The sequence below is a fragment of the Oryctolagus cuniculus genome, chromosome 16, assembly GCF_051225735.1.
Source record: "Oryctolagus cuniculus isolate XC-2025 breed Fujian yellow rabbit chromosome 16, ASM5122573v1, whole genome shotgun sequence".
Lineage (NCBI taxonomy): Eukaryota > Metazoa > Chordata > Mammalia > Lagomorpha > Leporidae > Oryctolagus > Oryctolagus cuniculus.
Window position 1 is genome coordinate 52,155,150 of NC_142882.1, and position 23,056 is coordinate 52,178,205.

At 40.7% G+C, this 23,056-nt stretch overlaps 1 protein-coding gene across 3 annotated transcripts in view; it reads left to right on the top strand.

Annotated features, from left to right (window-relative positions):
- STK31 (serine/threonine kinase 31) overlaps nucleotides 1-23,056 on the top strand; it is an 85,326-nt gene that overhangs the window by 17,202 nt on the left and 45,068 nt on the right. For all 3 annotated transcript variants that reach the window (XM_089315397.1, XM_051852819.3, XM_051852818.3), the window contains exons 7-14: nucleotides 2,133-2,491; nucleotides 4,085-4,259; nucleotides 8,096-8,211; nucleotides 11,821-11,980; nucleotides 15,760-15,882; nucleotides 17,308-17,487; nucleotides 17,940-18,056; nucleotides 20,320-20,439. In XM_089315397.1, coding sequence (XP_089171523.1) covers nucleotides 2,133-2,491; nucleotides 4,085-4,259; nucleotides 8,096-8,211; nucleotides 11,821-11,980; nucleotides 15,760-15,882; nucleotides 17,308-17,487; nucleotides 17,940-18,056; nucleotides 20,320-20,439 — 1,350 coding nt within the window. The remainder of the gene's footprint in view (nucleotides 1-2,132; nucleotides 2,492-4,084; nucleotides 4,260-8,095; nucleotides 8,212-11,820; nucleotides 11,981-15,759; nucleotides 15,883-17,307; nucleotides 17,488-17,939; nucleotides 18,057-20,319; nucleotides 20,440-23,056) is intronic.

Below are 23,056 nucleotides of genomic sequence, written 5' to 3' on the forward strand. Positions count from 1 at the left end.
TTTTTAGTAGTGATGTCCAGTGATCTTTGAGGATATATGAGGGAGTTTTATAAGGTCCATGGAAATTGTAGTTAAAAGATAATGCTTGGGGGTGGGGACATTTGTCTTAGTGGTTAAGAGAGTAGATAAGGCAGCTGTCTCGCACATCAGAGTACTTGGGTTACACACTTAGCTCTGGCTCCTGACTCCAGCTTCCTGTTACTGCTGACCCTGGGAAACAGCAGTAATTGCTCAAGTAACTGGGTTCCTGCTACCTATGTGGGCAGCTTGGATTGTGTTCCCAACTCCGAACTTTGACCTGCCTGATCTTGGCCATTGTGAACATTTGGGAAGTGAGCTAGTTGGTGGGAGCTTTCTCTTTCTGTCTCCCTGCCTCTCAAATAAATGAATTAATAATAAAAACAAGATAATGAGAGTTTTCTCTGAACTTTTTAGAGCCCCCATAGAATTTGAATCTCCTCCTCTACCCCATCGGATGTTTCGTTCTAGGCCAGTGGTTCTTTTTTTTTTTTTTTTTTAATTCTTTTAAGATTTTTAAAAAAATTTACTTGAAAGGTAAAGTTACAGGGAGAGGAGAAGAGGCAGAGAGAGAGAGAGAGATCAATTGATCAATTGATCGATTGATCTTCCATCCACTGGTCTGCTCCCACAATGGCTGCAATGGCCAGGGCTAGGCCAGGCTGAAACCAGGAGCCTGGAGCTTCTGTGCAGGGCCCAAGCACTTGGACTGCCTGCTGCTTTCCCAGGCCGTTAGCAGGGAACTGCATTTGAAGTGGAGCAGCTGGGACTCGAACCAGCGCTGACATGGGATGCTGGCCTCGCAGGCAGAGGCTTAACCCACTCATGACTCCACAATGCTATAGGCCCAGTGGTTCTTAACCTACTGTTAGATTGTATCATAATAAAACAATTTTCTTTGCAATTCTGTGAATCTTATGCATTTAAAAACATTAATTTGAGACGGCATCCAATGATTTCATCAGGTTGGTGAAAGGGCCATAGCGCAAAAATGTTAAGAACTATGCAGCTGGCCGGCGCCGCGGCTCACTAGGCTAATCCTCCGCCTTGCGGCACCGGCACACCAGGTTCTAGTCCCGGTCGGGGTGCCGGATTCTGTCCTGGTTGCCCCTCTTCCAGGCCAGCTCTCTGCTGTGGCTTGGGAGTGCAGTGGAGGATGGCCCAAGTACTTGGGCCCTGCATCCCATGGGAGACCAGGATAAGCACCTGGCTCCTGCTTTCGGATCAGCGCAGTGCACTGGCCGCAGCGTGCCGGCCGCGGAGGCCATTGGAGGGTGAACCAACGGCAAAGGAAGACCTTTCTCTCTCTCTCTCTCTCTCTTTCCTGTCCACTCTGCCTGTCCAAAAATAAACAAACAAACAAACAAAAGCTATGCAGCTGTCACTTCTACCCTCTGTACTGCCATATAATAATGACTGTATAGAAATAGTATCATTTGATTTCTCGGACCTTGAAAGTTTTTCAAACTTTTTCTTTTTTTTTTTAAATGTGGCCATCTTATAGTTTCTAGTTTTTAGTTGGGTCCTTACACTCTTGTTTTTCTGATTATTAGTGGTATGATTTGCTTTATTTGCAAAATTTTTTTTCACATTTATCAACTGGTTATACAGCTAAAAATAGAGTTACTTTTTCTGAGAGATATGATCCATGGGTTTAATCAAGGAAATGTGGATCAATAAATCCGAACAGTACCTATCCATTTTGTGTTTTAAGTTTATGTTTTATATATCCCGAAAAAGTAGTTTCCTTTCTATTACAGAGTGAAAATCAGGACAGGAACTTTGAGAGATTTAGGAAGTAAAAAGTAATTAGAGTGTATCAAGGTAATTTTAGGAATTACAGCTTATGGAGGAATAGACGTGTTCTTACTCTAATTGAGTTTCAGGGTATCTTCAGATATCTTCTATTTTTTTTAGGTACTCAATATTCAAAAGTTAGCCAGCACCTCGTTTAGTAAGTACATTTGCATGTAGCCAACAAGAAGGTAAGATCAGTGATGCAAGGATTTTAGAATGAAGAGATAGGATGCTTGGAAAAAATGGATAGAAACAAAATAAACAAAGAGAAGCATGTTGCTGTCCCTGGCTTATGTCTTCTTTCCTATCTTTCTTAGGGAAGAACCTTTTTGGGGAGCTTGATTTTTGAAAAGGAAATTAAAATGAGGATCAAAGCAACCTCTCAGGATGGAACGGTCATTGCTCAGGCTGAGTATGGCAGCGTGGATATAGGGGAAGAGGTGGCTAAGAAGGGATTTGCAGAAAAATGCAAACTCACCTCCAGCACTAACATCTGTGAAGAGAAAAAGTCGGATCCTGCTCAGCTTGCACTAAGGAACCTCAAAAGCCCCATTCCGTTATGGGGGCATAGATCAAACCAGTCAAACTTCAGCAGGCCAAAGCCACGCTTAAGTGGGAGGCTGTCAGTTGACTTGAAGAATGAAAGTGATGCGGGAAACCACGTGACATTTCCAAAGTAAGACTGTGGTTTTCAGTTTTAGGTAATGTTAATTCATAGTTGGGATCTTTTTAAAGGTAGAACAGAAGTTAAGGCATGTGCTTTGTCAGTGATTTTGAGAGAAGGTTCAGATTATTTTTTTTCAAACATATAGACCTCTTCTTTAGCAGGAATATTTTTGTTAAAAATCATTTTAAAAGAAAAAACATCATTCCTGAATTGTTTGAGGTTCACATAGTATTTTATGCTCTTTTGAATACATTTATAAAAAAAATCTAGCCCTTAATCTGATTTATTCTGGCAATATCAGAACTTCAAATAAGATCTGGACATTTTCTTGTGTTTTTTAGATATTTTAACTAATTTCAGGGAATTGTCTTTTAACAAAAGGGAGGGTTTTTGCTTTTCTTATAAAAACTTGATAGAATTTTATGATTTCAAGGGTGGCCCACTTCTTGGATAATTACAAAACTTATTTACTTATTATTTATTTTTTTTTAATTTTTTTTATTTTTTGACAGGCAGAGTGGACAGTGAGAGAGAGAGACAGAGAGAAAGGTCTTCCTTTGCCGTTGGTTCACCCTCCAACGGCCGCCGCGGCCGGCGCGCTGCGGCCGGCGCACCGTGCTGATCCGATGGCAAGAGCCAGGAGCCAGGTGCTTTTCCTGGTCTCCCATGGGGTGCAGAGCCCAAGCACCTGGGCCATCCTCCACTGCACTCCCTGGCCACAGCAGAGAGCTGGCCTGGAAGAGGGGCAACCGGGACAGAATCCGGCGCCCCGACTGGGACTAGAACCTGGTGTGCCGGCGCCGCTAGGCGGAGGATTAGCCTAGTGAGCCGCGGCGCCGGCCTACTTATTATTTATTTTAAAGACAGAGATCTCCTGTCCACTAGTTCATTCCTCAAATGCTTGTAACAGTCAGGCCTGGGCCAGGCTGAAGCCAGGATCGAGGAACTCAATTCAGGTCTCATGAGGGTAAAAGGTACCCAAGTACTTGCACACCTCCCAGAGTGTGCATTAGTAGGAAGCTGGAATGGAGAATGAAGCTGGGACTTGAACCCATGTACTCTGACATGAGATGTGGGTGTCCCAACCGACATTTTAACTGCTGTGCCAGACTCCTACCCCTCGGTAATTTTGAGTTATCAGCTTGAAGAGGAAGCCAGATTTGGTGTTTGTATGTACCAAAGCATTCTTCTGTTTTATGATCCCACGCCATGGTGCCGTGTCTTGGTGATATCACTGTTTGATGGAATCTTATCAGCGTGTCAAGAATTAAACTGTGAAATAGAGTAGGGATCGTGGGAAGGAGGATTTGGAAGGAACTAATACAAAAAGCTTTTTAATTTTGTTCTCTGGAGTGGATAGTGCTGTGAGGAAGTTGGAATATATATTTTTTGAGAGTTGTAGGAGTTGTTTTTGAAGTATGACTTCACTTACACAATCTAGTTTGTGTGAAACTATTTTAAAATGTTCAGCTAGGCTAAGATTTTAGTTTCTAAACTAATTTTCAATATATATTATGTGATAATTTACTTTAAGCTTGTTATCTCTATTTGCTTTGTACAGCTTGCTTTTTAAAATAAATGAATTTGTTTTATTATTAATAGGGAAAGTTTGGCTGTTGGTGACTTTAAGTTAGGGTCTAATGTCAGCCTGGCAAAAATTAAACAGGATCAGAAACTGATTGAAGAAAATGAAAAGCTTAAGACAGAGAAGGAGGTTCTTCTTGAAAGTTACAAGGCACTAGAATCTAAAGTAGAGCAGACTGCCCGGGAGCTGCAGGTACGTTCAGTGCCTTCAGGTAAGGAGTGTCTGGTTGGGAACCCTGCGTACTGTATGTGCTTCTTCCCAACCCCACTGTTGTTCTGTCTCTCTCCTCTGTGCCTCCCCTCCTCCTTTCCTTTGCTCCCTGCCTCTCTCCTTCTCCACCTCTGCCCTCTCTCTCTCTCTCTCTTGCTGGCATTTTTTCTTTCCCTTTCTTTTTCCTTCCTCTTCTCTCCTTCTTTCTTTATATTTGTTATAGGTGGAATTTTTCCTGTACTTCAAACTGTCCTTGCATTTCATTGGGTGTTTGAAAGTAGAATAATTTCTCGTTTATATTTCATGTTCTTCTAAAAACTTTTAAATATGGAAATTTTAAAAGTTTCCAAAAGGAGATAATTAAATAATTAATCGTCGTGTATTCATCACTCAGTTTTCATAATTGTTAAACATTTAAACATATGAACAAATCCTGTTTATTAAACTTTTAAAGCACATAAAAACTATACATATGTTTATGGGATACCATGTGATTTTTTTGATATACATATACATTATGTAATGTCCAGTCAGGATAAATATCTCCTCAAACATTTAACATTTCTTTGTGGTGAAAACATCCAAAACTCTACCTTGTAGTTTTTAAAATAAGGAAATATACAATACATTAACATTAGCTATAGTCATCATATTGTGTAATAGTACCCTAGAACATCTTACTCCCATCTAGCTGTAACTTAGTGCCTGTTAATCAGCCTCTCCCCAGACCTCCCTCTCCCCTTGCCTTCCTAGCCTCTGGTAGCCTTCATTATGCTTTTAACTTCTGTGAGATCACCATTCTTTCTTTATTTTTCTCTTTCTTTTTTTCCCCCCTCCCCTCTCCTGCTTCTCCACTCCCCTTCCTCTCCCTTACTTTCCTCTCTCCTTCCCCTTCCTTCCTTTTTTTAGATTCCACACATGAGTAGTGAGATATTTGTGTTTCTGTGCTTGCTTATTTCACTTAACACAGCAACCTCCAGCCTATCCATATTGTTTTAAATGACGAGATTGTGTTTGTAGACGGCTGAGTGGTAGTCCATTGTGTATGTTCACCACCTTTCTTTATCCACTCAAAGGTGGATGGATGCTTAGGTTGTTTCCTTTTCTTAACTGTAGTGAAGAGTGCTGCAGTCAACATGAAAGTACAAATATCTCTTCCACAAGAGATTCCATTCCTTTGGCTGTATATCCAGGAGTGAATCGTATGGTAGTTCCAATTTCAGCTTTGAGGAGCTCCACACCATTTTCCATAAGTGTACCAGCTTACATTCCCACCAACAGTAGGCAAGCTTACATTGCTCTTCACCCCTTACCAGCACTTGTTAGGTTTTGTCTTTTTCATGTCTTGTTCTAAAAAAATTTATTTGAAAAGCAGAGTGACAGAGAGGGAGTGAAGGATTTTTCCATCTGCTGGTTCACTACATAAATGGCCATAATTACTGGGACTGGGTTAGGTCAAAGCCAGGAACCTAGAACTCCATCCTGTCTCCACGTGGGCACTGTAGCATTTTTTTGCTGCTTTCCCAGGTGCATTAGCAGGGAGCTGGATTGGAAGCAGGAGCAGCTGGAACTCCATCCTGCTGTCACACGAGGGTAGTAGGAATCCAAGCACTTGGGCCATCTTCTGCTGCATTCCCATGCGGGTTAGCAGGAAACTGGATTCAAGTGGAGTATGTAGGACTTGAACCAGTGCTCAAATGGGATGCTGCATTGCAGGCAGTGCCTTAACCCACTGCTCCACAACACTGGCTCCTGTTCCTTGGTATCAGAGAGCATATTCTGTGATTTCAGTTCTTTTAAGGTTATTGAGGTTTGCTTTATTATCCTATATGTATTCTATCTTTGGAAATGATTCATGAATTCTTAGAAATTTTGTGTGTTCTACAGTTTTTGGCAGAGGTATTTTATAAATGTTAATTAGATCTACTCTGTTAATATTTTTAGGTATTTTATATCCTGATTTTCTGTCTCCTTGTTTCATCATTTACTGAGAGAAAAGTGTTATAATAATCAGATATTGCTGTGGCTTTGTCTGTTTCTCCCTTATGTTCTATTAGTTTTTATTTCATAACTTTAAAGCCCTGCTATTAGGAACATACACACTTATAATTGTATCTTTGTGATAAATTGATCCATTTATCTTTATCTTTATGAAGTGTCCCTCTTTGTCACTTAGACATAGTCCGTGTCCTAAAATCTGTGTTTTGGTATTATAGCTTTATTTTCATGGTGTATCTTTTCTATCCTTTAACTTTGATTTGTTTCTTTGGGTCTCATAAGTGTTTTTTTGTAAGCAGCATTTAGTTGAATGTAGGCTCTTTCATTCTACATGGAAAATCTTAATGTTTTTTATTGGGAATGCTTAGCTCATTTTCTTTTCTTTTTTTTTTTTTAAGATTTATTTATTTATTTGAAAGTCAGAGTTACAAAGAGAGGAGAGCCAGAGAGAGAGAGACAGAGAGGTCTTCCACCTGCTGGTTCATTCCCCAGTTGGCCACAAAGTCGGAGCCATGTTGATCTGAAGCTAGGAGCTAGGAGCTTCTTCCGGGTCTCCCACATAGGTGCAGGGCCCAAGGACTTGGGCCATCTTCCACTGCCTTTCCCAGGACATAGAGGAGAGCTGGATCAGAAGTGGAGCAGCTGGGACTTGAACTGGTGCCCATATGGGATGCTGGCACTGCAAGCTGCGGCTTTACCCGCTATACCACAGCTCTGGCCCCTTTGCTCATTTTCATTTAGCATAATTATTGATGTGCTTGGGTTTAAGTCTACCATCTTTTTTCTTTGTTTTAAGAACCATATTCATTATTTATTATGTGATTTACATTCTGTTTGTTTTTACAAGTGGAGTATGAATTCAAGACAGTTGAGAAGCAATATGAGTTCACAGTTCTGTTAGATTTAAATAGTTCCTTCCCTCAGTATTTTATAGTTCTCATCCACATATAATTCATTAGCAATTCTATTAAACCTTGTTTTCATGGAGTCTTAACACAGTTTAAACACAATTTTCAAGGATTCAAAAACTTTTCATTTTCCTCCTGTTTCTTAGATTTTTTGAGACTGTTACAGTAAGTACAGTAAATATAAACAGATTTAGGAATGAATGTAGCTGATTTTTCATGGTCATCCTACTCAGCAAGTGGGAGCCATTGGGCGTAAGCATAGCCTAATATTAATGAACATTCAGTGTATTCTTGTTCTGTCTCTCTGTTTCCCTCTAGCATTGGAGAAAACAGGACTGGAGAGCATATTATTGAAATATTAAGTAAAAGTTCTGTGTAATTGTTGTTTGGAGCATCATTAGCATAAAATTTCCATGTCTTTATAGTACTGCTCCATACATTATTTAGGATAATCATAGAGACATGTAATTTAGGTACCACTCAAAATCTGGGAGTTAAATTTGCCTTAGGTGAGGAAATGATTATGACTTCTTTGTATTGCAAAATGACAAAAGACTTCATCATGTAACAAATTGTCATTGATAATCATTAGGAGTCTTTGGTTTTTATGGAGACCTTTTATGTATTTAAAAAATCTAAGTCTTAAGAGATAAGTTTGTGAAATTTTGTTTCTTTTTGACTCCTTAATATGATGAGATGTAAGAGTCTGTAATTTACATGAATGTAGAGAACTGGGAATGGATTCTTTTTTATATCTCAATTAGTAGGGAAGCCAGTTTTTTGTTACCTGTGGCCTAACATTTTTTAACCTTTAAAATTTTGTTTAATTATAATGAAAAGATCATTTGAATAGTAGCAGAAAAACAGTTTCCTCTTTAGATCTCACTGGGATGTGCTTGTTCTTCGTTTCAGCAAGAGAAAGCAAATACCATGGATTTGACAAAACATTTAGAGAGTACTTTAAAGACTCGTATAGGTACCAGAATGAAAAATCTGGCAGCAAAGGTGGAAATACTGAAAGAAATTAGGTAGGTAAAAGCATGTTTTTGAGAAGGATACTTTAAAATAATTGTTAATTAGCTGGTGTTTTCTTTATATTGCGTGCCCACCCTTTTTACTTTGAGAAAAATTTATTGGAGTGAGAGAGAGAAGAGTGGAGGAGAGGAGAGGGGAGGAGACATCTCCCTTGTGCTGGTTCACTTCCCAAATGCGTGACAGCTGGGGCTTGGCAGCCCAAGTATCCAATATGTGTGGCAGAGACCCGAATACTTGAGCTGTCATTGCTGTCTCCTAGTCTAGGTAGGTAGAAAATGAGCCAAGAATGGATCCCGGAATCAAATCCAGACGCTCTGATGTGGGGCATGGGCATCTTAGCCATTAGGCTGAATACCTATTTCTGCTGTGATATGTAATCTTTATTTTTTGGCTTTAAAGAGAGAAATTAAGAGAAGTTTTTCTTGAAGTGAATTTTATAATGTTTTTATGAGTTTTCCGTTGTTACTAACTTGGAGCTGAAGTGACTCAAGGTCATCGCTGAGAGTGAAATCATAAAAAGAATCAACTCAACTTCTGAGGGGTAGTTTGTTGAGAAACTATTGTGTCCCATAGTTTTCTTTGGGGTTGTTTTCAGGAGTATACTGGAACTAAATATTTCAGTAATTTGAATTAATTGTACTCTGTTTAAAAAAGATTATTTGTGAAGTAATCTTCATAGAATCAGAAAAAATTGGTTAGCAAGTCTTGTGTAGTTTATTCTGTGTTACTAAAAGTCTGTTTTAGAATTGTATAGGGGTTTTATCTTACTCTTTTTTTTTTTTTTAAGAGTTTATTTATTTATTTGAAAGGCAGAGTTAGAGGCAGAGGCAGAGAGAGAAGTCTTCCATCTGCTGGTTCATTCCGTAAATGTCCGCAGTGGCTGGAGTTAGGCTGATCCAAAGCCTAGCCAGGAGCTTCTTCCGGGTCTCCCACGTGGGCACAGGAGCCCAAGCACTTGGGCCTTCTTCCGCTGCTTTCCCAGGCATATTAGCAGGGAGCTGGATTGGAAGTGGAGCAGCTGGGATTCAAACTGGCCCCCATATGGAATGCGGGCACTGCAGGCAGCTTTACCTGCTATGCCACAGTACTGGCCCCTCCCTACCCTTTTTTGAAAGAAAATATTTTCTACTGCAAATACTCTGCATCTGTTTTTATTTAAAATTTATTTATTTAAGAAGCAGAGAGAGAGTACGCTCGCGCGAGCGAGCGAGCTAGTGAGAGCATGGGATCATTAGTGTGTGCCAACCAGCCAATCAGATGCACAGCACACACAGCTTAGTTTCCAAATTCCTGCAACAGCCAGGCTGGGGCAGGCCAAAACTGGAATCTAGGACCCCAATTCAGATCTCCCAGGTGTCTGCAGAGACCCAGCTACTGTAGGGATCCCCTGTTGCTTCCCAGGGTGTGCATTATGTAGGAAACTGGAACTGGGAGTGAAGCTGGGACTTGAAATGGGCAGTCTAGCATGGGGTAGGCCAAGTACCCATTCCCTAGTTCCCTGTACGCACCAAACTGCTAAACTGGTAATTTATTTTCCTCTGCACTTTGACACACTAAGAAGATATTGTCTTGAATGAATACTGTGGTTTTTTTTAATTTTCCTGATAAAAATTTATATTCTGTAGTCTAAATCCTTCAGTTGACAGTGGTTTATAAGCCTTTTAAGAGTTTGAATAACTTGGTCATGGTAGAGACTAAATAAAAAATCAAGTGACTGTTCTGGCAAAGCTGTGAGCCAGACTTTGTATCAAAGTGACCCAATATTAATCTACATTTGAGGAAAGAGTGTGCTATTAAAATGGTGGCAGTCTACTTAGAAACTACAAAAAACTCATTTGGGTGGTGAATCTTAAAAGTTCAGCTAATTGGCCTTTCTGATTACTTTTTTTAAAAAGAGTTTTATTTATTTGAGAGGTAGAGTTATAGATAGGGAGAGCGAGAGACAGAGAGAAAGGTCTTCTATCCACTGGTTCATTCCCCATATGGTTGCAACTGCTGGAGCTGGGCCAATCAGAAGCCAGGAGCCAGGAGCTTCTTCCTGGTCTCCCACGTGAATTCAGAGGCCCAAACACTTAAGCTGTCTTCCACTGCTTTTCCAGGCCATTAGCAGGGAGCTGGATCAGAACAGGAGCAGCTGCAACATAAATGGGCACCCACACCCGCCCTCTGATTGCTTTTTTTAAATTTATTTTTAAGCTCAGCAAATGCTGATTGTTTGTTAGGGTATAATTACTATGTGCCTATAATCTTGATTAGCAGGATTGGCTGTGTATACATTTTTAAAAAAATTGAAGACCAAGAGAGTGCTCTCCCTTTTGCTGGTTTTCTCCCCAGATGCCTATAAAGACTGAATCTGGGCTGGATTGGGGTCTCCTAAGTGACTGGCAACAATCCAGTTATTGAGCCATCACTGCTACCTTCTAGGGTGTGCATTGGCAGGAGACTGGAGGCAGGAGCCAGAGCCAGCAATTGAATCCAGGTACTCTGATAAAGAATGCAGGCATCTCAACTGCTAGGCCAGACACCCACTCCAATGTCTAAAATTTTTAATACAGTATTTATACATCTAATTGTAGACTAGAAAGTGAAGGTTTATTTGGTATTTTAAGTTCTGCAGACTTTTGAAGTTGTCCTTTTATATAAGATATTTTTAAAAATCATTTTTCCAAGCTTTGGCGCTGTGGCTTAGTTGGTTAAAGCGCCTGTCTAATAAAATTATTTTTCCACAAATATATATATATATTAAAAATTTATTTATTTGAAAAAGTTACAGAAAGAGAGACAGGGAGAGTCACAGAGAGAGATCTTCCAATTGCTGGTTCATTCCACTGATGACCGCAATGGCCAGAGCTGAGCTAGGCCAAAGCCAGCAGGCCAGGCCAAAGCCAGGAGCCCATAGTGTCTTCTAGGTCTCCCATGTGGGTGGCAGGGCTCTAAGCATTTGGGCCATCTTCCACTGCTTTTCTTAAGCCATTAGCAGGGAGCTTCATCGGGATTGGAACAGCTGGGACTCAAACTGGTAGTGGCTTTACCTGTTACACCACAATGCCAGCCCTGCCACAAATATTTTTTTAATTAAAGGTTTTTGTATTAAAGTTATATATGATTTATTTTAAGTTTTAAAAAGTACTTCTGGCCAGCGCCGTGGCTAAATAGGCTAATCCTCCGCCTAGCGGCGCCGGCACACCAGGTTCTACTCCCGGTCGGGGCGCCGGATTCTGTCCCGGTTGTCCCTCTTCCAGGCCAGCTCTCTGCTGTGGCCTGGGAGTGCAGTGGAGGATGGCCCAAGTGCTTGGGCCCTGCACCCCATGGGAGACCAGGAGAAGCACCTGGCTCCTGGCTCCTGCCTTCGGATAGGCGCAGTGCGCCAGCTGCAGCGCGGCAGCCATTGTAGGGTGAACAAACGGCAAAAGGAAGACCTTTCTCTCTCTCTTTCTCTCTCTCTCTCACTGTCTACTCTGCCTGTTTAAAAAAAAAAAAAAAAGTACTTATTCACAGCCAGTGCTGTAAATAGTAACTTTAGACCATTACTGTTTAAGTTGTTCTTACACCAGCATTCTAATTTCTTGATCTTTTTCTCTTTGCTGTTTGTTTTTTTATAGGCGTGTCAACATTAATGTTCGTTTTGGAGATGACCTTTCAGAAGCTATGCAGGTGTTGGATGAGGGGTGCTTTACTACCCTACCTTCTATGAATGAATTAGAGATCCTTTGGGCAGAATACAATCTAGCTCAGGAGAAGATTCAAACCTGCGGTAATGTGGTGAGTTGATAATTTTGGTTTTTATTTATTGAACATAAACAAATACTGCCTTTTGAGAAAGCAGAGGGACCACAGGAATTGTAATACTTTATTTACCTAAAATATTTAACTTATATTGTATCTTTGTATTATTAATTCGATTCTTTTATTGTCTTATATGAAAGATAGGATAGGGGCCGGTATTGTGGCATAGTAGGCAAAGCTGCTGCCTGCATTGCTGGCATCCCATATGGGCACTAGTTTGAGTCCTGGCTGCTCCACTTCCTATCCAGCTCCCCTCTAATGAGCCTGGGAAAGCAGTGGAAGATGGCCTGAGTCTTTGGGCCCCTAACCCACATAGGAGATCTGGCTGGAAATCCTGGCTCTCTGCTTCAGCCTGGCCCAGCCCTGCCTGTTGTTGCTATTTGGGAAGTGAACCAACAAATCAAAAATCTCTTTTCACTCTATCTCTCCCTCTCTTTCTTTATAACTGTGCTATTCAAATAAATAAAAATAAATCTTTAAAGAAAAAAAAGATAGGGTAGATACATGGTAATTGTGGATACAGCGCTAACAAAATCTTTTCCCATTTTATATGAGAATATCACCTTTGATGAACTCCTTCTCTGTATTCCTTGATAATATGATAAAATGATATTTCAGTCACATTACCAGGCAACATTGTTTATGGGAAATATAATTTCTGACTAGTGAATTGTATCCCCACTGGAAGAAACCATAAACTGCAAACACTTGGTAAAGAATCTTGAGGGCCCTGGAAACTGTGCTAGGGAGTTTTAAGAGCTAATGGCTTTTTTAAAAAAAAGATTTATTTATTTATTTGAAAGTCAGGGTTACACAGAGAGAGGAGAGGCAGAGAGAGAGAGAGAGAGAGAGAGAGAGAGAGAGAGAGATGTCTTCCATGCGCTGGTTTGCTCCCCAATTGGCCGCAATGGCCGGAGCTGCACGGATCCAAAGCCAGGAGCCAGGAGATTCTTCCGGGTCTCCCACGTGGGTGCAGGGACCCAAGGACTTGGGCCATCTTCCACTGCTTTCCCAGGCCATAGCAGAGAGCTGGATCGGAAGTGGAGCAGCCGGGTCTTGAACCGGCACCCATATGGGATGCCGGTGCTTAGGTCAGGGCGTTAACCCGCTGCGCCACAGCGCCAGCCCCAAGAGTTAATGGCTTTTGAGGGGCATGGAGCCACCTTGTCTAGTAATGTGGATCTTGTCACGTAGTCTGAATGATGTGTTTTATGCTGCACTTTTGAACCCTGCCTTACTGTTAGACACTGTCTTGGCCACCTGGTATTGAATGGGAATTGATTATATGTGTGGGGTAATGTAAGAAAAATGAAAAATTTCATATTAGTTCTTGGTTAGCCTCAGAACTGGTATATTGCCTGTTGCAGTTTTCTTTAGTGAATTATGTTAAGCTGACCAGAACTCCTTGTGAAGATATTTCCCCCCCACCCCCACCCCTTATAGCTTTCCATAGCACCTATGAGGTCTGTACTTGAGGTTAGGCCTGCCTCGTCTTAAGTATTGGTAGTTTCTGCATCTTGGTTTATATCCTAAGAGTCTTACTCCTCCTTTGTAGGTATATGGGCCAGTTGGCCACGCAACTGGCTCTGAAGTAGAAGTATGAGCAGGATATTCAGAGCGGGACTGTCGGGAATGCTTAGTTTGGAGAAGGGTTAGATTTGGATTACTTTACATATAGATCCTAATGGGTCACTTCTTCTTATGGAAGAAAAAATATAAGTTTTGAATACATATGAAGCATGGGTAATATATAGGTAACTTAAAATGTTTTCCTACACTTACGTTTAGTATGACCATTTTTGCTCCCATTTTATAAGTAAGGAAGCAGGCTCAGAAGGGTTAAGGAATTTTCAAGATTATACTCATGTGTTCTAAATGTTAATAGGAAATTTAAACCCAGGCATGTCTGACTTAAGAAAAGTACTTGAAAGAAAATTTATGGCCGGTGCTGCAGCTCAATAGGCTAATCTTCTGCCTGCGATGCTGGCACCCTGGGTTCTAGTCCCGGTCGGGGCGCTGGGTTCTGTCCTGGTTGCCCCTCTTCCAGTCCAGCTCTCTGCTGTGGCCAGGGAGTGCAGTGGAGGATGGCCCAAGTCCTTGGGCCCTGCACTCACATGGGAGTCCAGGAGAAGCACCTGGCTCCTGCCATCGGATCAGCGCGGTGTGGCGGCTGCAGCACATGGGCCGCAGCGGCCATTGGAGGGTGAACCAACGGCAAAGGAAGACCTTTCTCTCTGTCTCTCTCTCTCTCTCTCTGTCCACTCTGTCAAAAAAAAAATATATATATATATTCTTTTTTTTAGACAATTCAGATTGTCAATATTAAACACTTCTTCAGGTATTTTTATATAATAAGATGAATAGCTGAAAAAGAACTGCTTTTTTTGGTTTTCTTTTGTTTTTGTAGTTTGAGCAAATTTGAGTTCAGAGCAGAGGGGCATGGATTAATGTATGTAGCTTTAAAAGGACTTGGTATCCTAGTAGTAAAAATGTAATTTTTAAAAAAGATTTATTTATTTACTTGAAAGTCAGAGTTAGAGAGAGGAGAGGCAGAGAGAGAGAGAGAGAGGGAGGGAGGGAGGGAGGGAGGGAAGGAGTGAGGGAGGGAGAGAGAGTTCTTCTGTCTGCTGGTTCACTCCCCAGTTGGCTGCAATGGCTGGAGCTGTGGCGATCTGAAGCCAGGAGCCAGGAGCTTCTTCTGGGTCTCCCACGTAGTTGCAGGGGCCCAAGGACTCTGCTTTTCCAGGCCATAGCAGAGAGCTGGATTGGAAGAGGAGCAGCCAGGACTCAAACTGGAGTCCATATGAGATCCCAGCACCGAAACAATGGCTTTACCTGCTATGCCACAGTGCCGGCCCAAATGTAATGTTTTTAAAAAGCAAATATTTGTTTCTACCACTACTGATGTTTCAGGACTTAAAGTTCATTTGGTAAATTGAGGGATGGATTATTGGATAAACACCAGGTCGTAATTGTCACTCAGATGTAGTTGCCATTTTATTTCTTTTAATTACTTTGGGTCTTAAAATTGTTACTTAATGCGGTTTGCATAGTTCTTAATATGATGGCCGTTTTTCTTTTATTGGATGAAAGAAGTGGTATTTATTTCAGTTTCTTTTCCTGTTTTTTTTGTTACAAAATAGTCTAATTGAGCTATATAAGAAAGACTATACTAAAATTTAAGCTGTTAAGTATATGGGCCAGGTATATTATAGGTAATGGAGATAAGAATTTTTCTAAGACCTGATCCTTTCTCTCTTGATTATGGGATGGGTATAATAGCAGTTTCAGTACAGTTTGGTAAGTACTGTACTAGAGACAATGCACAGGACTTTTGGGTATCTTTCATACATGTATTTCTACATATTCCTTTTGGGTGAACTGGTGGTTTCAGCCTAGTAGAGTTTAACTGACTCTTGAAAGATGAGTGGGTAAAGGAGTTGAGGATGGTATGGGAGCAGGAGGGGGCAGAATATAATTAATAATAGGATCTTGTCTGATTTTCTCAAAGAAAAATGGAAATTCCACTTTTGCAGGATAAGGGGAAAATATAGATTAGCAGGACAGGATTGTTGAATTTTAGTTATTTGAATTAATAGAGTTTTTTTTTTTTGTCATTTTAGATCTAAGGAGAGCAGTGTATGCTACTGTGTTTGGAGAATGTAATGTTAAATTTTAGAGCTCACTTTCTTCATATAGTTCAATGTGTAAATAATATCTCTGTAGTAACAGTTATTGTTTTATTCTTCCTCCAGACTGAAGGCAATATTTTGATTGCCGAAAGAAATGAAGTGCAACAGAAGCTATACATGGCAGTAGAAGTTTTTATTCTGGAAGTAGATGAGTTACTTCTTAATAAACGTTTAAAAACCTTGAAGGTTGGAATTACATTTAAAATAATTAAGTATATTTTAAATTATAAGTGTATCATCTGAGAGGTGAAATTGTATTAACCTTGAGACTTCAGATAGTACTGATAGCTGCAAAATTTTTTTCCTTTGCTGAATTCTGGTTTTTGATGGAATTAAACGTTCATTCTGGTATATTTAATATTTATGGATCTGTTTTACAAAGAAGGCAGAATGGCCAGACTCTCCCGGCTTGCTAGAGCAGCATTCATTTAGGAAACTCCGGGAGATAGGACCCATAGCAGGCATGTGGGCTCCCTGTTGTCCATTGCATTCTGGCAGAAAATCTAGGAGGGCCATGCATCAGAGTTAGGGAGAAGGGACCCTGATCCTTGAGCTAGAGGGCTTTTAGGCACATGGTCAGTGTGCCTTCAGCCCTGTCACTGTCAGCAGTGAGTCGAGTTTGGAATGAATGAACGTGGTAGTGGCAGGTCACTGCACCTAGTGACATAATACTATTCTCTGTTTATTTGGATCTTTTTTGTTTTTGTGGTCCTATAATATTGTTTAGAAATTTTCTCTAAAAATAGACAATTTATCTTAACTCTAAGCTATTTGTACTTTTGACTGCTTTTATTTTGTGTTGTCTTATTTTCCATTTCCTCATTATTATTGATCAAATAGAGGTTATCATATATCAGTGTCTTTCTGGCAGTTCTGCTGATTTAATTCTCATTTGTCTCTTGATACTCTGAGCTTTCTGTATGGTCATGTAATTTGAAAACAATCCTTTTTTTCTCTTTTTAATCCTTCTAACTTTCATGTATTTGAATTTTTAATGATTTTGTCAGTATCTCTGGTACTAAGTTGGACAGTGGCTGCTATCTACCTTATTTGGATTTCTGGGAATCTACTTGCTAGAAATTTGGAGATGAGAATATTCAGGGACATCTGGACCCTGTTTCTCTCTATACCCTGATGAAGATGTGGTATTGATCATGCTGTGTATGATTCAGGAACCGCTGGAGCCCTGGTTTGAAATAATTCTTAAGTAGAATTATATAGCTTAATTTCTTCCAAAATGGTGAAGTAAGCCTTGCATATGAAAGTGTGATGGTGTAGTAAGAATTTACCTTTCTACAAAGCAACTTCTACTTTACCCTATAAAGATTTATTTCTTCCTATGAATTGTTTGTAAAATAGGTTGAGAGTCTGTAACCAAGGTTATCTTTAAGGCTGCCTTATTTTTAAAGTTTAATACAGGTTAGGTACCCTAATCTGAAAATTGGAAATCTCAAATACTCTGAAGTCACTATCTAGATAGCCTTGTGTTGTGTCCTTGTTAAGTGATTCTAAGTTTTATTCTGATTTCCTGTTCTTTGGATTCTAACACTGGACTTGAATCCTAATGAGCAGTTAATAAGCTTTAATAAACATAAGAGTATCTCTCTGTAGGATTTGACAGCCTCTTTAGAAGCAGTGTATGGACCGGCCAAAGAAGGAACACACTCTGAGGATATCCTTAGAAAATTTTATGACTGGAAGTGTGATAAACGGGAGGAGTTCACCAAAATTAGAAGTGAGACAGAGGCTTCTCTGCAGCGTCTCGTAGCGTGGTTCCAGAGCACCTTAAAGGTAGAGAGAGCGCGTGCATGGTGCTGTTGGTACACAAAGAAGAATAGATACCCAAGCATCTGCCTTCTTGGTTCCTGAGTGACACTGTCTGCCTGTTCCCCGTCGGAGTCCCACCTTACACCTGAGGGTGCAGGACTCTCTGAGTTTTCACACCGCTGCTTTCAGTGCTCTAAAAAACCATTGTCTTGGTTTTGGTCCTGTTTTTTTCTCTGGATTGTCCCCTCACCTGTCTATACTGCTGCTTTTTCTCAGATCAGCTGTGTGTCAGTGCCTTTTCCCTTCTGGTACGTGAGTGTTGCCACAGCGGGTGCTTTAGCTTTTGTCTGTATTCTTGTTTCCCTATACATTGTCCTGGAGATAGCTTAATGCTCTGCTTCAGGTGTAAGGGCACAGTGGCTACTAATTGAATTAATTAAATGAGATATGTTGTGTTTTTATTTTTTGCAAAAAAGGTTTTTGATCTCTCTGTGGAAGAACCAGCAAGCTCTGATGATACAGTTGGTAACATTGATGAGATCCTAGAGAAGACTGAGTCCTGTCTCTGCAAAGAGCTGGAGGTGTCTCTGATTGTGAGTACTGACCTTGTCTTTGCTTCCTTAATGAAGCAGGTTTCACTGGCTGCTCTTAGCTTTCCTGTGACAGAGCTTTTCGAGAGAGTAACACTATCAAGTTCTAATCCAAATAGAGTGCAATTTTATTATTCTGTAGAGTTGCATTTCACTTTCATGGGATATTTTACATAAAAAAACCCAATTTTTAATTCTAGGAATGCTAAGGAGAGACAGGAAAAAAGAAAACTCCCATTTGCTGATTGACTACAGATTCCCCCTAGAGCTGGGAACTCAGTTGAGATCTCATCTGTGGATGGCAGAGACCCAGTTGTTTGAGTCATCACCTGCTGCCTCTCAGGGTCTGCAATTAGCAGAAAGCTGGAGTGAAGAAGTGCCCATGCACTCTGATATGAGATGTGGATGTCTTAAACAGCATTTTGCTTAACCAAATGCCTATGCCAAAGAAAACTCCTTTTAATGTGAAGGATCAGCTCTCTATATCATTTGATTCTTGAGTCCATCATACCCAATGACTGTTAGAAATGACTCCTGGTGCCGGTGCTGTGGCATAGTGGGTAAAGCCGTAACCTGCAATGCTGGCATCCCATATGGGCACCCGTTTGAGTCCTGGCTGTTCCACTTCTGATCCAGCTCCCTGCTAATGTGCCTGGAAGAACAGTAAAGGATGGCCCAAGGTCTTGGGTCCCTGTACCTGTCGTGGACACCCGAGTGAAGCTCCTAGCTCCTGGCTTCAGCCTGGTGCAGCCCTACCCGTTGCAGCCATTTGTGGAGTGAACCAATTGGTGGAAGATCTCTGTCTGTCTGACTGTCTCTTCTCTCTCTTTCTCTCTAACTCTGCCTTCAAATAAATAAAATCTTTTTTTTCCTCAAAGAAATTACTCCTTAGAGCTTGTGAAAACTTGAAAGTTAGGAGAGCTCTGGAAGTAGACACACGATTGCTCAGTAGCCCTTTTTCTCTCTTGCTTTTAAAAAGTATGTATTTAGGCCGGCGCCGCGGCTCACTAGGCTAATCCTCCGCCTAGCGGCGCCGGCACACCGGGTTCTAGTCCCGGTCGGGGCGCTGGATTCTGTCCCGGTTGCCCCTCTTCCAGGCCAGCTCTCTGCTATGGCCAGGGAGTGCAGTGGAGGATGGCCCAGGTGCTTGGGCCCTGCACCCCATGGGAGACCAGGAGAAGCACCTGGCTCCTGGCTCCTGCCATCGGATCAGCGTGGTGCGCCGGCCGCAGCGGCCATTGGAGGGTGAACCAACGGCAAAGGAAGACCTTTCTCTCTGTCTCTCTCTCTCACTGTCCACTCTGCCTGTCAAAAAAAAAAAAAAGTATGTATTTAATTTATTTGGAAGGTAAATACACTCATGCAAAACACATACACACATATTCACAGAATGAAAGAGAGAGAAAAAAGGAAGGAGAAATATTTCCTGCCTCCTGATTCATTCCCCAGATGCTTTACAATAGCTGGGGCTGGGCCAGGCCAACTGAAGCCAGGAACTCAATTTGGGTCACTTATGTGGGTAGCAGGAATCTAACTACTTGAACCATCAATGCTGCCTCCCAGGGTGTGTGCATTCGCAGGATGATGGAATTGGGCATGGTGTCTAGATTTGAAGCCAGTCACTCTGATATGAGATGCAGGGATCACAAGCAGTGTCTAAACTGCTGTGCCAAACATCTGTAGTGCTATATCAAATTAAAAATTTGTGTAGCTCCTGTAAAGAGTATTTTCAAATTGTAACATTGCTCACTAGGACTCCTTCCAGGTTATTTAGGCTGCTTGCTAAAGTCGCGGTGGTTGTACTTTTCATTTTACTTCTTACTTTTTTTAGTTTTGCAGATTAGTTCATAGCATGTGACAGTATATATTGCTATATTTCCTTATTATTTAATCCTGATATATGTGATATATGTTTTTGTCAGTCTTGATTTTAGAAATGGTTAATAAATGATTTAAAAAAATAATGGTTGACATTCTATATGTTGTGTAATTGTTGTATAATTGTAGTAATATCCCTGATTTCCTTTAGCACTCTTCTCCAGGGAGCTTCAGGAGTAATCTGTAGTGTAATAGGGGTAAAATTTTCTATATGGACATGTTTGATATCAGTCTCTCTAATGTTTAGAAAATATTTTTGTATAAAAATATTTTGAAATGGCTATAGAAGTTTATCAAAGGTACCATTTTGAACTTTATCAATTTTAATTGAAGGTTTAATTATTTTGACTTCCCTTATGCATAATTTCATGTGTGTGGTTTTATTTAGGAGCAAGGTGATACAGACAAGGAGATCATTTTAGATACATATGGTCAAGTGCTACAGAAGATCCGTTCAGAGGAAAGACTCATTGCCTCAGTACAAGCCAAGTACAAGGACAGTGTTGAGGTTGGATTACACTTTCTCTAATTGATTTTATATATTTCTTTGAAATTTTTAACACTTAAATTTTTTCACAAGCAGTTTAATATTCAGTGTGTTGGTAAATTACTTATTGTTAACAGAATGGTCATTGTTAGATGGCATAGAATGGAATTCACTATAAAGTGGACATTGTGATTTTTGTTGATAAAATATACTTAATATTTTTTTCTTAACCTTTTGATTTTCTTATGTCTTTGACAGCATTTATCATTTTCTTCTAACCATAAAAGTTTATTATAGAAAACTTGCTATATACAGAAAGCAAAGAAGAAATAAAAATATGACTTAAAAACCCCTACTCTGAGAGTTTCAGAGTATATTCTATTTGGAGGTGACATAATATACAAGAGCTCATAAGGAAGTTTGTGGAAAATGTGCATTACTAAAAAAAACTATGTACAGATTTCAGATTTTTCCCACCAAAGTAAACTTGTCTCTTAATTCTTTTTCCAGGAACTTCTTAAAGTACTCTTGTGTGTATGTGTATACACCCACCTGTCTGTCTATCTATGATGCATTGCTTTGTCTTGTAGGCTATTTTGAAAATATTTTCTTTATTTAAAAAATTTTTATTGGAGTTAGCTCCTGTTTATTCATTATTTTTTCAAAGAAACCTTTTATTTAACGAGTACAAATTTCATAAATACAACTTTAGAAATATAGTGATTCTTTACACCACACCCACCTTTCCATCCTCACTCCCACCCCATCTCCTCCTCTCTCTCCCTTCCCAGTCCCATTCTCCATTAAGATTCATTTTTAATTTTTTTTTTTCACAGGCAGAGTGGACAGTGAGAGAGAGAGACAGAGAGAAAGGTCTTCCTTTGCCGTTGGTTCACCCTCCAATGGCCACTGTGGCCGGTGCGCTGCGGCCGGCGCACCGCGCTGATCCGATGGCAGGAGCCAGGTACTTATCCTGGTCTCCCATGGGGTGCAGGGCCCAAGTACTTGGGCCATCCTCCACTGCACTCCCGGGCCACAGCAGAGAGCTGGCCTGGAAGAGGGGCAACCAGGACAGAATCCGGTGCCCTGACCGGGACTAGAACCTGGTGTGCTGGCGCCGCAAGGCGGAGGATTAGCCTAGTGAGCCGCGACGCTGGCCAGATTCATTTTTAATTAACTTTATACACAGAAGACCAACGCTATACTAAGTAAAGATTTCAACAATTTGAACCCCCCCACAAACCTGTTTGAGAACAAGTTTTACAGTTAATTCTCATAATACAACTCACTGAGGATAGAAGTCCTGCATGGGAAGTAAGTGTACAGTGACTTCTGTTGATAATGTAACAGTTAACACTCTTACGTATGACATCAGCGATCACTCAAGGCTTTTGACATGAGCTGCCAAGGCTATGGAAGCCTTTTAAATCCACAGTCTCCATCAGTATTTAGACAAGGCCATAAGCAAAGTGGAAGTTCTCTTCTTCCTCAGAGAAAAATACATTCTTCTTTGATGGCCACGTCTTTCCACTGGGGTCTCTCTCACAGAGATCCTTCATATAGAACATTTTTTTTTTTTTTGCCACAGTGTCTTGGCTTTCCATGACTGAAATGTTCTCATGGGCTTTTCAGCCAGACCAGAATGCCTTACAGGATGATTCTGAAGTCAGAGTGCTATTTAAAGCCATTGTCATTCTATGAGTTCTGCTGTGTGGACTGCTTCCCTATTGGAACATTCTCTTCTTCTTCTTTTTAATATTTTATTTATTTATTTGAGAGGTAGAGTTACAGACAGTGAGAGGAAGAGACAGAGAGAAAGGCCATCCTTCTGTTGATTCACTCCCCAAATGGCTGGAGCTGTGCTGATCTGAAGCTAGGAGCCAGGAGCTTCTTCCAGGTCTCCCACATGGGTGCAGGGGCCCAAAGACTTGGGCCATCTTCTACTGCTTTCCCAGGCCATAGCAAAGAGCTGAATTGGAAGAAGAACAGCCAGAACTAGAACCAGTGCCCATATAGATGCTGGTGCCGCAGGTGGAGGATTAACCTGCGCCATGGCACTGGCCCCCATTCTCTTCTTTTTGATTCTACCTATTATTATTACCAGACACTTGGCCTTAATTATTTGATCCCTTTAACACTTAATCCTATCTTTATGATTACTTTAACACTTAATGTGGTCACTTTAACACTTAAGATGGCATTTTTACACCCAGCCTAATGAGATTTGGAGTCCCATGACAAGTTTTTAAACTGTATCCCCTTAGAAGTAAGTCCATAGGAATGTATGAGAACTATACTGCTTTATGGTTACAAGCTTCCTCCTCACTCTCTTATTCCCACTCTTATTTTTTTTTTTTTTTTGACAGGCAGAGTGGACAGTGAGAGAGAGAGAGAGAGACAGAGAGAAAGGTCTTCCTTTTGCCATTGGTTCACCTTCCAATGACTGCAGGAAACCAGTATAAGCACCTGGCTCCCACTCTTATTTTTTTAATGAGATCCATCCTCAATGGACTTTATACACATAGGATTAATGTTATGTTAAGTAAAGAGGTCAGCAAATATTATAAAGAAGAGAAAAAAATGAAAAACAAAACAAAACCAAAAACCTGTTCCCCGACAGTCAAGACAATGGCTATTT